General features: G+C 54.0%; 2 protein-coding genes across 2 annotated transcripts; both read right to left on the bottom strand.

Annotated features, from left to right (window-relative positions):
* Window positions 1-1,202: 1,202 nt before the first annotated feature.
* Window positions 1,203-6,115, bottom strand: PSMD3 (proteasome 26S subunit, non-ATPase 3). The gene is made up of 12 exons (XM_062629939.1): window positions 5,903-6,115; window positions 4,536-4,726; window positions 4,197-4,334; window positions 3,870-4,006; window positions 3,601-3,791; window positions 3,333-3,436; window positions 3,131-3,245; window positions 2,802-2,921; window positions 2,619-2,722; window positions 2,199-2,354; window positions 1,793-1,843; window positions 1,203-1,683 (listed from the first exon to the last, which is right to left on the bottom strand). Exons 1-12 carry the CDS (start codon window positions 6,066-6,068, stop codon window positions 1,606-1,608), a joined length of 1,551 nt encoding a protein of 516 aa, XP_062485923.1. The 5' UTR covers window positions 6,069-6,115; the 3' UTR covers window positions 1,203-1,605.
* A 915-nt stretch (window positions 6,116-7,030) lies between these two features.
* On the bottom strand, window positions 7,031-12,523 carry GSDMA (gasdermin A). Its single transcript, XM_062629952.1, has 9 exons — window positions 12,357-12,523; window positions 11,056-11,318; window positions 10,692-10,902; window positions 10,049-10,214; window positions 9,870-9,963; window positions 8,733-8,887; window positions 8,218-8,368; window positions 8,010-8,083; window positions 7,031-7,335 (listed from the first exon to the last, which is right to left on the bottom strand). The coding sequence occupies exons 2-9, from the start codon at window positions 11,267-11,269 to the stop codon at window positions 7,105-7,107; spliced, it is 1,296 nt and encodes a 431-aa protein (XP_062485936.1). The 5' UTR covers window positions 11,270-11,318; window positions 12,357-12,523; the 3' UTR covers window positions 7,031-7,104.
* Window positions 12,524-15,741: the final 3,218 nt, after the last annotated feature.

Raw genomic sequence — 15,741 nt, 5'->3', positions numbered from 1 at the left:
GTGTCCCCACGGCGCTGACCAGGGGGATTTGGCTCATGCTGCTTCCCGCAAGTGCTTCCAGGATGATTTGCTGGGTCGGTGCCAGCTGGAACGGCTCCTGCCCAGCACGGGCCAGGGTGTGGGATGCAGGGATCCGGGCAGGGTGACACCAGCGCAGCGCTGAGCTCTGCACCCAGCCTGGGTCCCATCACTGCCCTCCTGCAGGCCATGGGGAGGGGGACAGGGACCACTGGGATGGGAGCTGCTCCCACCTCCAGCTGGGGAAAGGAACCCCCCCCATTGGTGGCTGTAGTCAATCTGTGAGCATCACCCAGGGCCTGGCACGAGGCTGGTGTTCACTCTGAAACCTAATGGTGACTTCCCCTCTTAGAGCTGGCACTACCTGTCCTGCCTTCAGGCTGTGTGAAAGGACCCTGGGAGTGGAGCCTGTTTATAGGGAGGACACCCCCAACTCTACACGTGCCCTCCCCAGAGGCACTGGAAACCATGGCCCTCCTGGAGCCGGTGCCCATGGAGGGGGTTTGTTGCATTGTGCCCATGGGGGTGAGCCCGGAGCGGAGCTGACAGCGGGTCAGACTTTCAGGAATCGGGGTGAGGGGGACGTGAATCAGTGCTTGGTGGAGCCCAAAGTCCCCGTCAGCTTTCCAGGGAAGGAAGGAAGGAAGGAAGTGGTGACCAGACCCGAAACCCTGTGGGTGGGTGCTGGGGCACGAGGGCAGCACAAAACCCCCTGGGACCGGAGCTGTCCAGCCCCAGGGACTGTCCCCAGCATCCACCCCACTGCGGTTCTGCCTCATGGTCACCCTTCCTGTGTGGGGCCTGACCCAGGCACCATCAGCCCCTGCCCAGCATCTCTAAGTGAACGCTTCCAGGGTGTCCCCTAGTGTTCCCAGTGCTGGATCCAGCTCTCAACCTTCCCTGCTCTGCCCCACGGGTGACCTTAGAGCAGGGACAGGCTGGACCCTGGGCAGCCCCATGCTTAACCCACATCCAGGCATGGACACATTGGGACACTCATGGATGGCCCTGGAGAACGAACACCCATGGTGGTGTGACCCACTTGGCGCAGCTGCAGGTCCCATCACTCCCCAACACTGGTGCCTGTGAGGGACAAGGACCCAGCTTAACCCCAACCCCACCGCATGCCCTTCCCAGCAGGACTTGGGGGGTTGGAAGGGGGGTTCAGCCCTCTGTGCAAATGGTGTTTTTCCCACTTTTATTTTAAAAGTCATAATTGAAGCTTAACAAAGTTTGACCCCATCATCGCTGTGAGAGCCGGGGGCACCCGCGGTGCCGCGCTCCCCGCACCCGCCCCAGCTCTGCGGCCCAGGGAGGCCCCAAGGGCAGGGGCTCCTCTGTGCAACCCCCATGACCACAGGAGACCTTAAAAGAATGCTGGGTGATTGGGGAAGGGAGATCCCGCTGCGGGAAGCAGGGGGTGGGAAGAGGCTGCATGGCCAGGGATTCCCCCCCCCAGTGTCCCCATCCCACTGGACAGACATGCAGGTATCTATAAAAGAAAGGGGCCGGGGCCGTGCGGGGGAAGCGCCGCTCAGGCAGCATCTGCCCTAGGGACAGCTAAAAAAGTAGAGGCAGGCCAGAGGCTCAGGGGAAGCCGTCATCATCGTCCTCTGCCATCTCCTTTGCAAACTCCAGGTCCTGCTGCTCGCGCTCCCGGCGCTCCTGCAAGGCAAAGGCCAAAGGAAAAGGGTGGTGGGGGGCCGGGGCCAGGAGCTGCGTCCGTGCTGCAGCCTCGGAGGTTGTAAAGGAACCCCTTCCAAAGAGACCTCACCTCTGCAGATTCCAAGTCTTTGTTGTAGGATTTGGGTGGGAACCTCATGGCCTGGAAAACAAAGAAGGAACTTCACTGGGGACAAGGGGTGATGGGTTCAAACTGAACCAGGGGAAGATCAGGATGGAGATAAAGCAGAAGCTCTTCCCTGTGAGGGTGCTGAGGCGCTGGCACAGGGTGCCCAGAGAAGCTGTGGCTGCCCCATCCCTGGCAGTGTTCAAGGCCAGGTTGGACACAGGGGCTTGGAGCAAGCTGCTCCAGTGGAAGGGGTCCCTGTCTGTGGCAGGGCTTGGAGCTGGGAGAGCTTTAAGGTCCCTTCCAACCCAAACTCTTCTACGGTTCCAAGAGGAGAAGCTCCTCGAGTGCCGCCGCTGTCCCCTCAGCCAGGCCCTGCAGCCCCTCGCACCTTGACGGACATGTTGTGGATGTCGAGGCAGAAAGAGATGCGCTGGTGAAAAGCCAGCTGGGGCTCCCGCGTGGAGTAGATGTCGATCATCTCCTTGGACTGGACGTAGCCCTTCTCGTGGTTAATGCTGGCCTCGATCACGCCGTCCCGGATGGCCTGCAAGCCGGAGCGCAGGTCAGGGCACCCGCTGCCTCCCGGGGCTGACCTTTAGGGGGAAGGGAGGAGCTGGCTGCTGTGACAGCAGCGCTGAGCTCAGGCCGCGGCGCACAGAGAGGGGATGTGGTGCCCTGGGTGTCCCCAGCGTCCCTTTGGAGGGGCCTCAACCTAAAACCAGTGACTGCCCCAGGGAGGGAGCCCGCTGCCAGAAGCGGGGGCTGTGGGCAGCTCAGGACGCAGAGGGACAGGACTTGATGCAGGTACCTTGGCAACAATGAACTCTGCATCCTCTGGACTGTCCAGCTGCAGCTTCTGGGCGATGTCAGCCAGGGAGATGCGAGAGTAGGACAAGCTGATCATCCGGACACCTGCGAGGAGGGACAGGAGTGCAGCCCCCCAGGCCAGGCAGCCCAAGGGTCCCCAAGCACCATCCCTGCAGCCTCCTACCTGTCTTGATGACGTTGTGCCTCAGACGAATGATCAGGGTGTAGGTGCCATCGGCCTGGAACTTGTCCCCAAACTGATCAAGGACTTGGTTGAACTTGGCCAGGTTCCCAGTCCTGACAGCTGGAGGAGAGAAGGTGCTTGTCAGGGCAAGAGAATGGGGAAAGCGAGGAGGGCAGCTCCTTGCCCCCGAGAGCTGCCGCCTCCCCCTCCCCAAGAGGAGCCTGCAGCTGAATCCCCTTCAGGGGAGAGGAAGTCCCCACTGCTCCCCTTCCCAGGCCTTCCTGCTCCCCCAGAGCCTGGGACACGGCTCAAGGAGCTGCCTGTTGTACCCTGAGTCAGGAGGAAGTAGGGCATGAGCGAGCGCTTGAGGGAGGGTTGTCTGAACTGGAGCCTGTCCGGGATCTCCCCCAGCAGCAGTTCCACCACGATGAGCAGCTTGTGCACCTGGAGCAGAAAGAGACCCCGTGAGCCGCAGCTTCCCTGAGGATCCAGGAGGATCCGACCCCCCTCGAGCTTCCCATCCCTGCTCACTGTCTGCTTGAAGCCGACGGCCGTGTGCTGCGGGGCCTTCCGCAGGGCGTTTGTCATGGTCCTCCGCGCCTCCGAGTACTCCAGCTGGATGGCCTTGATGCGCCCTGCGTTGAGACAGGCCACAAGGGGCTTGGAAAAGCAAATCCAACTGGATCCACTGGATCAAATCCTGCCTGGAAACCCCATCTCCAGCTGTTCCAATGGGTTCTGTGCAGATGCAGAGCCCTGGATCTCGGGCACAGCCCAAGCGCAGGACCCTCTGTCTCACCCGTGTAATAGAGGTACCGAGCCCACTCGTTGTTGTTGGCCTGCTCAGGAAACACGGACTTGGAGACGAGCTTCTCGGCCTGGTCGTAGAGGTTGTAATGGAGATAGTTCCTCAGCAGCAGGTTCAGGATGGTGGCCTGGCCGTCGGCATCGTGCCGCAGCGTGGCCGTCCGGAGCCGGGCGTGCAGGAAGCTGCAGGGAAGGGAGGGAACGTGGCAGGGAGGAGGAAAGCAGCAGCCTTGGCTCTTTGGGACGCAGGTCCCAGCCTACCTCCTGACCACGTCGAGTTTGTTCAGGAACTCATAGATACGGGAGTGGTAGTAGTAACATTTCGCCACCACCAGGTCAAGGGCCCGGCGGTTCTGGGAGCTGATCTTTTGCATCAGGTCGTCAGATACCTTCTGAGCCTGCAGGAGGGGAACAGAGCTCAAGGTGGGGGAAGTGATGCTCTGAAGAGCAGCGAGGCTGCGGGGCTGAGCCCAAGGCTGCCTCCAGACGCAGCTGGAACAAAGGGCAACACAGAGATGCGGGTCCCCTGGGGTTCTCCAGACCCTGCCTGGTGCAGCAGCACCACACAAAGAGCTCAGGGGACCTCACCTCTGGGTACCGCTTGCTGTTCATCAGGTAGATGACCAGGAGCAGCTGTAGGTAAGTCTCCACTTCTGGCAAAAGCGGGGCTGAGGCCGCCTTCCCCGTGCGCGGGCGAAACTGCAGCTCAGCTTCCGTGTCCATGGACTGAGGGCAGAGACATTGCTGGATGCCTGCTCCCCCCCCCCCGACCCCCCCATGCCACCTCTGCCTGCAGCAAGGCCCATGTGCAGCCCGGTGACAAGAGCCAGCCCAGCTGCTGGCACCCTGAGCTCCCGGTGCCCTCCCTCCCACCCCCCCCAGGCAGAGGTTCCTCAGTGCAGGGAACGGTGTCCCCTCTGCCCGTACCTCCTCCAGGAAGCCGAGGAGGAAATCCCGCACGGCGCTGTTGGAGGTGAAGAACCCATGGATGGCTTTGTGGAGCACGTTGGAGTTGAGGCGGCGGGAGGTGGAGGGCAGGGCCCGCAGAGCCCGCAGGACGTAGCGCGGCTCCTTGCCCGACACAGCCTTTTCCAGCTGCTTCACGTGCTCCTTGATGTCTGCGGGAGGGAGCACCGGGAACAGCCTCACCCGGAGCAAAGGCAGCGCAGGGTCCCTCCGTCTGCTCAGGGCACCAGGACTGTGCGCTCCCCAGTGCCCCCCCCTTCTCCATCCTCCCTCTGCAGCTCCCCCCACCCCCTGCTCCTAAGGGTGCCCCCCTCAAACACAGCTCCCCACTTCCCTTCCCCTCATAAGGCCCTCACAGCTCCCTTTTGCCACTGACACGCTTTGCAGCACCCCCTTTTCCTCACCCCGCACTACTCCCTCCTCCTCAAGGACCCCCCCATTGCCCTTCCTTCTCAAGGCACCCCATTACTCCCTCCTCATCAAGGACCCCCCATTACCCTTCCTCCTCCTCAAAGACCCCCGCATTACCCTTCCTCCTCCTCAAGGACCCCCCCATTACTTCCTCCTCCTCAAAGACCCCCCCATTACCCTTCCTCCTCCTCAAGGACCCCCCCATTACTTCCTCCTCCTCAAAGACCCCCCCATTACCCTTCCCCCTCCTCAAGGACCCCCCCATTACCCTTCCTCCTCCTCAAGGACCCCCCCATTACCCTTCCTCCTCCTCAAAGACCCCCCCATTACCCTTCCTCCCCCTCAAGGCCCCCCCATTACCCTTCCTCCCCCTCAAAGACCCCCCCATTACCCTTCCTCCTCCTCAAGGACCCCCCCATTACCCTTTCTCTTCCTCAAAGACCCCCCCATTACCCTTCCTCCTCCTCAAAGGCTCCCCCATTGCCCTTCCTCCTCCTCAAAGACCCCCCATTGCCCTTCCTCCTCCTCAAAGACCCCCCCATTGCCCTTCCTCCTCCTCAAAGACCCCCCCATTGCCCTTCCTCCTCCTCAAAGACCCCCCCATTACCCTTCCTCCTCCTCAAAGACCCCCCCATTACTTCCTCCTTCTCAAGGACTCCCCCACTCCCCCACCCTCCTCCTCAAGGCCCCCCCATTACCCTTCCTCCTCCTCAAAGACCCCCCATTACTTCCTCCTCCTCAAGGACTCCCCCATCCTCCTCCTCAAGCCCCCCGCAGCCTCCCTACACCGCCCCCATTCCCCCGTTCTCCCCCTTCCCAGCCCCACACAGGTCCCCCACCGAGGCTCCCCACGTGACCCTCCTCCCTTTCCCACCCCCAGCCCCACGTTACCGGGACCCCGTTCCCCCCCCGCTCACCCTCCAACGTGACGGCATCGAGCTCCCGCTGCGGCTGCCGCTCCCCGCCCGTGTCTGCGGCCGCCGCCGCCTCCTCCTGCATCTCCACGTCGGGGGGCGCGGGCGGGGGCCCCTCGGGGGGGGCCTTGGCCTTGTCTCGGCGGCGGGACGGGGCCTCCTGCTTCATGACACTGCACCAAGCGCGGGGCACGCCGGGAGCCGCCAGGCCCCGCCCCGCGCTCAGAGCTAGGCCCGCTCAGCCGAGCGCCGAGCGTTCGGCTCCTTCCGTTCGCGCCCGCTCGGGACTTTCCGTCACGCTCTCGGCTGTTCCCGCCTGGCTCGCTGAGGTGAGGTGCGAGGGAGCGGGGATGGCCGCGGGCGCTTCCCTCCGCGGGGGCTCGGCGAAGCGGGGCTCGGCTTCCCGTCGCCCCGTGGGTACCCCCTCCACCCCTTCCCGTGCTGTTGGTGCCCCCGGAGCCGTCAGTGGCCGCCCAGGTAAGCGGCGGGGCCCTTCGCTGAGGGACCTCGGAGCTGGGGGGGAGCAGCGCGGCGTTACCTCAGGGTAAAAAGCGCCCTTTGAAAGCGCTGTGTTGGTCAGGAAAGAGCTTTATTTGTAAAGCGGCCATGAGAGCGGCTCTGAAGCGTGCTGCTGCAGGTGGGGCCTGCGTCCTTCACCTCCTCTGAGCTGCCCCTCGGCAGCTCATTGAGCTCTGGGGTTGCTGGGGGGCTGCATGAGCAGCGGTGGAGGTGCTTTGGGCTGCTGAGGAAAGCCAAGGTCGTGTAAAGCTCAGCCAAGGGGTGGGCATTTGGGCCAGTGGGGGTTGCAGTTGGCATTCGGCATTCATGTGGGAGGAAAGGAAAAGCAGGGTTGGGATCTGGCGTCCATAAGGAGTTTTCTTGCCTTAGGTTTGCTTTTAGAGTCATTGAGTGGTTTGGATTGGAAGGGACCTTAAAGCTCACCCAGCTCCAACCCCTGCCACAGGCAGGGACCCCTTCCACTGGAGCAGCTTGTTCCAAGCCCCTGTGTCCAACCTGGCCTTGAGCACTGCCAGGGATGGGGCAGCCACAGCTTTTTTCCTTTGCCACTCATTTCAAAGCAGTGCGAGAGCCTCACCTCTGCAGGGATGAAACTTGGGGAAAGAAGCTGGCTTGTGCTAAGAGACTTTCAGATACACTGTGAAGTGATTATCTTTAAATCATCGTGCATGGGAGGGCTGTGTAACCTAACAGGGGTTACTCAGAAGATTGAGGATGTACAGAGACACATAGAGGGCTTCTGTGGCTGAGGAGGCATCTTCTGTGCAAGCAGCAGATCCGTCCTCACGGAGCTTCACCCCGCTCATCTCCATCATTGCAATGGTTACTTGGCGGTCCCTCTCTCGGGAGAAGGAGAGCAAGCTGGGGTCTGCGCTGAACCCCTTCCTATATTCTCTCTGTTTCAAGATGCTCTCAACCTTCATAGCAAGGACCAAAAGAAAAGGCAAAATCAGTATTTTAATATCCCAGCTGTGGAAGTCGTTTGCGAAGTGCTGCTCATATGGGACTTTTCAACCCAAAAGATTATTGTGCTTGTGTATTCAGTTCCTGCCTTCTTGGGGATTGGTTATGGCCAAGGAATTAAAATTGTAGAATCATAGAATAGTTCGGGTTGGAAAGGACCTTAAGATCATCCAGTTCCAACCCCCCTGCCATGGGCAGGGACACCTCACACTAAACCAGGTCACTCCAGGCTCTGTCCAGCCTGGCCTTGAACACCGCCGGGGATGGAGCATTCACAACCTCCTTGGGCAAAATAGTGGTTTTTTTGCTGTTTTCTTATTTAAATCAGGAGCCAAAGAAGCCAGGGATCTCTGACCACCATTTCCAGCTGAGCAGTGGTAGCTGGGCCCGATTGAATGCTGATTATCAGCAAAACAGCTGGTAGAAATCTTTGGCCTTCATGTCTTGGGGTGATTTTCCTTAAAGTATGCTGATCTCTGCCAAGTTTGAAGCAATTATTCCTTCCCTTTTCCCAGTGTTACCCTAAATTGGGATACTGCTGCCTGTGTCATCATGTCAAAGTTGCTTTACTTGAAATAACACCCCCCCATCCCTTCATTTGGGCCCAATGAGGTGTATGGTCTCTCACCAGCTTAAGCTGTTGGGACACGATCTTGTTTTCCAGGGACTCGAGCAGCAGCAGGTGCTGATCCTCACTGAGCTCTGCAGAATTAAAACAGGTTGTGCCAAAACCCCACCACAACTGGAGCCAGCTGGGGAGAAGTGAAGGGTGAGGAATGCTTTTGGTGTATTCTGGTGCTGCTGATTTCTCTGTTAAAGTGGCCAGCAAGCCTTACCTTCTAAAGCATCAAGGGTGTAGGTGATGGCTGCTGCCATGCTGAGGAGAATGTCTGCTGAGGAATGCTGCAAGTGGCTCAGCAGGTCTTTTAAGGCTGCGCTTTCTGTTTTCAGCTCACCCCTGTCACCTTCATCAAGAACTGCTTCCATCTAGGGGAGATAGGAGGAAACAGCAGGGTTTAAGAGGCTTGTGAGTCCAGGAGTTTGTGAACAGTCATGTAGTATGTATCTTCCCCTCCCTAAGCTATTTGTGAGGCTGTAATTGATAGCTGCAGTTAAAGACAGGATAGGACATTTAAATGGTTTGATACCTTCAAGTTAACCTGCTAGGCTCTACAGAGGACACATTTCTGCAGTTGACTCTGTCCTGAGCACCTTCTTTGTCTGTATGGTGATGGAGACCAGACATGCACTGAGTGAAGGCTTTTGGGGTTGGTAGTTGTGGTACAGGAGAGGTGGGAAGAGGTGGATGTCTCTGTCTATAAATCCTGGTAGTAAGAGGAGCTTTGCTTACCTTGTGGCTCAGTTCTTGGAAGAGGTTCCCGTCTCCCATCACAGCTTTGATGGCTTTTAGTAAGATGATGGACAGCTGAGAAGACAACATGGAGAGAATGTGACAGTTCCTTTTCACTTCTGCCTCCAGTGCTCCTAATATTCCTTCCAGGACATCTGAAAAGCAGAACGAGCCCAAAAATCACTTCCAAAACAGGCAAGTGTGAATACTTTCTTTTAAAGCAGTGTACAACTTTGAGTTGTCGTGTCTCGAAACTACAGCAAAGACACTGATTCTGGTGGCTTGTGTTTGGAGAGACTCAATCTTGCCCAGAGGGGGAAGAAATAGTGCGAGGGAAAGGAGTAAAATGCATTTCTTACCATCAGATGCAAGCCTCAGTGTTTGTTTTCTTGGCATGTAGCAAAGATCTGCAACAGGAAAAAAAGGACATTGCTGCAAGGCTTCAAGCTGGGGTGTCTATTTTACCAGGGTGGTTGATTTTAAGCCTGAAGATGTTGGTGTCCCAGGTCTGAGATACCACATGCTGGTTGTAGGTCAGGTTGTGCTCTTCTCTAGTGCACCTGTTCATTTAGGACTCATTATTCCTGAATCTCGTTCCTTACTGTCCTGTGCTTTTCATCAGGCAGCGAGTGTGTTAAAACACAAGGAAATTAATATGACAGCTTATACTCCACCAGATCCACGCAGGTGTGGGGAGCACAGGGGCAGAAAGCCAGCTGTGCTCTCTCTAGTCTTGCAGGCTTTATGGAGCTCAGTCCTTTCTTTCTTTGCCCATCCCAGTGAAGGAGCAGCCACCCTGTTTGCTCCCTGACTTTCCGAGGAGGAAAAGAAACCAAAACCAGCACTGCTCTGTGTCATGTCTCAGCAGGAGCTCTGCAGTTCCTGGAATGTGGAGCTGGGGCTTCCCTCTCTCATTCCTCAGCACCCCCTTGAAGCTGCATCTCTTTCCCAGGTAGCTCTTTTAACTTGTATACTATGTACAGCTTTTTCCCCAGGGGGTTTCTGTCACTCACACTGTCTTCATGCCTGAAATCAGCTGAGGGCACCTGTGAGGCTAAATAATGCTTCAGAAAACATTTTTCCTCTTCTGTGGTGTTTCCCAAATGGAGGAGTTGGCAGTTTTTGGAAGTTACTTACCCCATGTTGCATCTGAAATGGCCAGCTTGAATGCCCTGAAGGCCAGGGTGCAGCCTTTGGGTATGGTTATGCTTTGTTTGTTCCCTCTGGTGCCCTGCTTAGCGAAAGACAAATGTGTTACCAGGCTTGAGGATGTGCAGAGGGTGGGGAAGGGCCGAATCCTGAGCCTGAAACCCAACATTGGCACAGAACTTGACGTAAAACTGGGCCATGAAGTTGCCGTCTGCCTCAGAGATTTCCTGATAGCTGGCCTCCTCCAGGGTTTCTATGGTCTCATGAACCACGTACAAATTCTGCCCTGTTTTCTGTAGTTGTTGAAGGAAGGTGTGATTTGTATTAATTTTCCTAAAAGAGAAGAAAGGTCGTGGTTTAGTTGGGACAGAAGTCCTGTGGGACTGTATGCTTGTGTCACATGAAAATATCACTCTGTTTGTGGCTTCTGGGGGGAAAAAGGTGGCAGAAAATAGGCTTGGAATTCTTGCTGTCCTCAATGCATTCCTCTTCTCAGAGGGGCAGTGGGGTGGTGGCCTGTCAGGTCAGATGGATGATGTGTCATGATCTAACTGCTCCTTTCCAGGCACAAACCATGAGAGGAGAGGCCTTGACTCCATCTCGAGGTGTTCCTGCTTTCTGAATGGCAGAGAGATCTGTAAGCATTACAAAGCTTGGTTTGGAGTCTTCACCACCTCTCTTTCCTGGCCTCTGGAAATCTGCCTGCTTAGGGAGGATGCATGCTCCCTGGTTTTGGGGTTTGGCTGTTGGAAAAACCATTGTGTGAGCTGGCGTGGGGCAGAGGAGGATGACCCTTTGTGCCTGCCTTACCTTTCTGTTTTCAGTGCCTCAAGTTTTGCTGGTGGTATGTGTTTCTTCTGCAGCTTGATGGACCACTCGCTGGCCAAGGAGGCAGCTCCTTTCAGCTCCGCTCTTGCGGGGTCAGCAGGAACGATGAGACTCCCATCAATTCTGTCAGTGCCACTCTTTTTGATTAGAAATTGCCTTGAATCTTGTTCACCTCCATTGGGAATGAGAGACTCTGAAATCATTCCATGCATTTGCGTAAGCATGATTACACAGACTCAGTCTTACAACTAATTGTGCACAAGAAAGATGGGACATGGTGGAGTTCAGCCCCAAATGTTTTGTCTGTGGAAACTGTGAGCTTAAGATTGATAAATGTGGTCTTTACCTGAGCTTTTACCATCCTGTCCAGGCAGCAGTACGTCCTCCAGTCTGTACCATGTCTGTTTGTAGCGGGGAGATCGCTGGAATATGGTTTGTTTTTTTCTTCTCACTAGCCACAGGGGTCTGAAATGTTCATGGTCCAAGATGCTGCGAACTGGGACCAGGTCTCCATCTGGATCCATTTGTTTCACTATGGATTGGGTGACTTTTTTAAACATCCTGTTGCAGCTGGACGAATTTTTGATCCACAGCAACGTAGACTTGTGCCTTAGGAAGAGGCAAGACACATTAAGCCAAATTACTTGAAATATAAGGAGAAGGATGTAGCAAAACATGTTGGTTTAATTAGGAAGACCTTTTCCAAATGGATAAGCACCCCAAAAACCCTGTGTTAGTCCAAGACACAGCTTAAACTGGATGGTTTATAGGAAAGCTTTTGGAGAGGTAGGAGTATGAATCTCATTTCAACTCACCATATCCTTTGCCGATGAGGAAAGGTCATTTGGAAGCACTGATCTTCAGCACTGGAGTCTCTTACTGCTCTTTCAATTAACCTATTTCGTTGCATGTGCCAGTACATACCATTAGCATTTTCATTACTGGACACTGCACCTTAACCTAGGACCTGTCATGGTCCTAAATGCTTGAATCAGTTTAATTTGGTGCCCTGATGCAAGTTTAAAAGGAAAAAGGTTGAGTAGTTTATTGCCAGTTTTTGCTGTTTCCCCTGGGCATTTTGTTGCTTGGCAGGAAAGAGCAGTGCTTCAAAATAAGAGCAGCACAAAAAGCTTGTATTTGTGTCTTACTGGGAGAACTGAAAGTGCTGAGAGTTGAACAGTGTGTTGTAAGTAGGAGAAGTATAAATGAAACCCAGAAGTGTTGTAAGTAGGGAAGGAAGAGACCTTGTTCAATGGCAAATCTCCCCCAGAATATAAAGAAATCCCCCCAGCACAGCTCCTTGGATGGGCCCTGCTGCTCTGCCTGTGTCCCGTCCCCCCACCCCAAGAGAACTGGCTGTTTCAAAGGCAGAAGAAGAATCACTGTTGGTTTCCTAACAGTGATTTTAATCCAGAGTTTGAGGTTTTGCTTCAGTTAGTGTATAGAAGGGTTGATGAAGAACTTTGTATTGGATGTGATGGAGCTAGGGATAGAAAATCATCTCCTGCTGAATGTGGGATCATTTAGGTAGCTCTGACAGGACTCATTCCCTTGGGAGACATCAACCAGGGATAAAAAAGAAACCAAAACACTTCACAGTTTGCTCTACCCCTCATCAGGACCGAAAGCGCTTCAAAATATACTTGCCTGTTTGTGGGGTGAGTGGCTTCTCCTTCACGGGAGGGCAACCTGCGGAGCGGTGCACGGAGCTTCCAAAACGGAGCAGCCTCTCAGGCAGCAGGCTGGGACCTGCTCTCTCCCTGCCTTTTTCGACAGTGGTTCGGAAACTTCTGCTGAATGAGACAGAAATACTCCTTGCTTGTGCAATTCTTCCGGTAAAAGCTAGTCACTGACCTGGCTCCAGCTGTTTGATTGGTTACAGTGGCTGTGAGTAACTTCTTCTACAGATAAGGCACTCCTCTGGGGCTGGATTTCCAGCATCATTTCGGTTTTCATTCATACTCTGCCTCTTGGAATGAGGAGCAGAATGTCCTGAGATTAGGAGGATTTCAGTTTAGCCTGGGAGAGGGGTAGCTCGTCAGGTGTGGTGCTGATAAGGAGACAACATGATGTTGCTGTAGGCACTTTTATGTTGACTTATAGATGATATTATAACTTAGATGTGCACACATGCTGCCATGCATTAGGGCTTGCTGGTAGCAGAGGGGTTTGTGTGGCATACAGGTGTGGTTGCCTGCTGAAGTGTCTATTGTTGCTCAATCCATCATGTGTTGGAATTGCCATGGAATTGCCCCTCTGCTCTCTTGAGACCTCACTTGGAGTATTGTGTACAGTTCTGGTTTCCTCAACATAAAAAGGACATGGAACTGTTGGAACAAGTCCAGAGGAGGCCACGAGGATGATCAGGGGACTGGAGCACCTCCCGTATGAAGATAGAATCGTAGAATCGTTAGGGTTGGAAAGGACCTTAAGATCATCCAGTTCCAACCCCCCTGCCGTGGGCAGGGACACCTCACACTAAACCATGGCACCCAAGGCTCTGTCCAACCTGGCCTTGAACACTGCCAGGGATGGAGCATTCACAACCTCCCTGGGCAACCCATTCCAGTGCCTCACCACCCTCACAGGAAAGAATTTCCTCCTTATATCCAATCTAAACTTCCCCTGTTTAAGTTTTAACCCGTTACCCCTTGTCCTGTCACTCCAGTCCCTAATCCCTTCCTGTTATCTATAATACCTCTACCTATGTTTAATTCTAACTGAGCCTTAGCTTTCCTAACCTGGTCCCTAGCTTCTCGGACAACATCCCTGTACTCTTCCTATGCCACCTGTCCTTGCTTCCACTTATTATAAGCCTCTTTTTTCAATTCAGTTTTCCTCAGGCACTCCTTATCCATCCAAGGAGGTCTCCTGGCCCTCCTGCTGCACTTCCTTCTGGTTGGGATGCAACACTCCTGAGCTTGCAGCAGGTGATCCTTGAATATCAACCAAGAGTCTTGGCCCCCCCTGCCCCCTAGGGCTGTATCCCATGGAACCTTCCGAAGCAGGTTCCTGAAGAGGCCAAAGTCTGCTCTTTTGAAGTCCAGGGCAGTGAGCTTGCTGCATGCACGCTTTTCTCACTGTCCTGAGGATCTCAAATTCGAGCATCTCATGATTGCATGAGATCACATGAGATAGGCTGAGAAAGTTGGGGCTGTTCAGCCTGGAGAAGAGAAGGCTGCGTGGAGACCTCAGAGCAGCCTTCCATTATCTGAAGGGGACCTATAGGGATGCTGGGGAGGGACTCTTCATTAGAGACTGTAGTGACAGGACAAGGGGTAACGGGTTAAAACTGAAACAGGGGAAGTTTAGATTGGATATAAGAAGGAAATTCTTTCCTGTTAGGGTGGTGAGGCACTGGAATGGGTTGCCCAGGGAGGTTGTGAATGCTCCATCCCTGGCAGTGTTCAAGGCCAGGTTGGACAGAGGCTTGAGTGACCTGGTTTAGTGTGAGGTGTCCCTGCCCATGGCAGGGGGGTTGGAACTGGATGATCTTAAGGTCCTTTCCAACCCAAACTATTCTATGAAGTGTTTATTTGCTCGGCTGCTTTAAAAGCAAAACCTGTCTGTGTAACAATGCAAGGACCCAAACCCAGGTTTTTAGAGGAATACTTTATTAGTTTCTCTTAGAATACTGTACAAAGGAGTAATAAAAATATTCACACTTTATTTTAGAAAGTTCTCTACATGAGACTCATGTATCCACAGCAAAAAGAGGAAAAAACCCCTACAACTTTGTACAGTGTCAGAATGTTCCCTTAAAACCCCAACTACTTCAACTCCAACTGTTCCAGGGAGGCTACAGACACACAAACACTTGCATGCTGAAAAGAGATTATAGGCAATGATAAAGCAATGTCAGTCACAAGAAGAAACATTAATGTGTTGACAGGAGTAAGCAGCTGCTGGCCCTTTAGCAAGGGTCAGAACCGGGTGTCTATTAAAACAAAAATGAAACCATGATTAAAAAGAAGTTCTTGGGAATTCAGTAGCCCCAGATCTCAGCTTTGCTTTTGTCTTTTTTGTTTTTTAAAGGCCTTTTCTTGGTAAGGGTTGGGCTGTTGGCCATCCCATGGGGTGTGTTAAAGGCATTGCAGGACAGAAGCATCAGGCTGTCAGTACTCAATTGTTTTCTGACTTCCCTTGTGCAGTAACTGCCAATCTGTGTAAATACCTGCGTGGCCTTGACAGAGGCTTTGCCCAGGACAGGATGGGGCAGGGAGACTTCTTCTGCCAGTGCCTGTGAATGGTTCAAGTGATGCTTTTCAGAGGCTTTTCTCCTTTGGCATTCATGGGAGAATGAAAAAGAAAAGCATCTGGAGTACCTGCTTACCCAGTAACTGCTTCTCAAGCACAGGATGGAGCCTGCCATTAATTCTCCAGCTGAAGTTTGCCCTGGTCACTCTGCAGGAAGCCAGTACAAGTTTGAGAGGCAAATCTGTCGTGATCAAAATCCCATTTAAAACCAGTAACAATCAGTTGTCTCCTTCACACAGGTACTTGAAGAAAGCTCTACAGTGTGTATGAGCAGACAGTCCTTGTGCTCGCCTTCTGGTTCTCCACGCAGAAGGTGGGCTTCACCCTGGGATCACTGCTCTGGTGGCTGCAGGTATGGAAATCCCCCCTCCTGTCCCCACTGTCCTGATCTCCTTTCCTCAGGAATCACTTATCCCTTGAGAGTTTTAGTATTTCGATTCCACTCTTGTGCATGTGCAAGAGCAGCCTTTGAGTGCTGAACGTGCTTCTACATGAACTTAACACACACAAAGAAACTAAAAGTGGTTTCAGTTCCAGGAAACCCAGAACTGTGTCCAGTTCTTCCAGGCCACTACAGTGGTGGTTTCCAAGCAGAAGCTGAAATGGGGCACCACTTGCTCCTGTGATACGACAGGAAAGAGCCATGCAAGTGGCACAGGGGGTGCTCAGCCAGCACCCCCCAAAACTCTTTCACTTCAGGTACCCCTAACAAGTAGCAGTTGTGGCTGTGGCTTTAATTACAATTCGCTTATGGTTTCTTTTCTAGTCCTGATTA

The sequence above is a fragment of the Pezoporus occidentalis genome, unplaced genomic scaffold, assembly GCF_034315485.1.
Source record: "Pezoporus occidentalis ecotype Australia unplaced genomic scaffold, CSIRO_AGI_Poc_V1 ctg344, whole genome shotgun sequence".
NCBI classification, from domain to species: Eukaryota; Metazoa; Chordata; class Aves; order Psittaciformes; family Psittacidae; genus Pezoporus; species Pezoporus occidentalis.
This window is presented reverse-complemented; position numbering and strand designations above follow the sequence as displayed.

Coding starts and splice junctions, on each gene's coding strand:
- PSMD3 (XM_062629939.1), bottom strand. CDS start 6,068: ATGAAGCAGGAGGCCCCGTCCCGCCGCCGAGACAAGGCCAAGGCCCCC. Junction 4,007..4,196: donor ACAGCAAGCGGTACCCAGAG/GTGAGGTCCCCT, acceptor CCCCTCCTGCAG/GCTCAGAAGGTATCTGACGA. Junction 2,723..2,801: donor GCACAACGTCATCAAGACAG/GTAGGAGGCTGC, acceptor CCCTCCTCGCAG/GTGTCCGGATGATCAGCTTG.
- GSDMA (XM_062629952.1), bottom strand. CDS start 11,269: ATGTTTAAAAAAGTCACCCAATCCATAGTGAAACAAATGGATCCAGAT. Junction 8,888..9,869: donor CATTTCAGATGCAACATGGG/GTAAGTAACTTC, acceptor TCTGCTTTTCAG/ATGTCCTGGAAGGAATATTA. Junction 8,084..8,217: donor CACCCTTGATGCTTTAGAAG/GTAAGGCTTGCT, acceptor TTAATTCTGCAG/AGCTCAGTGAGGATCAGCAC.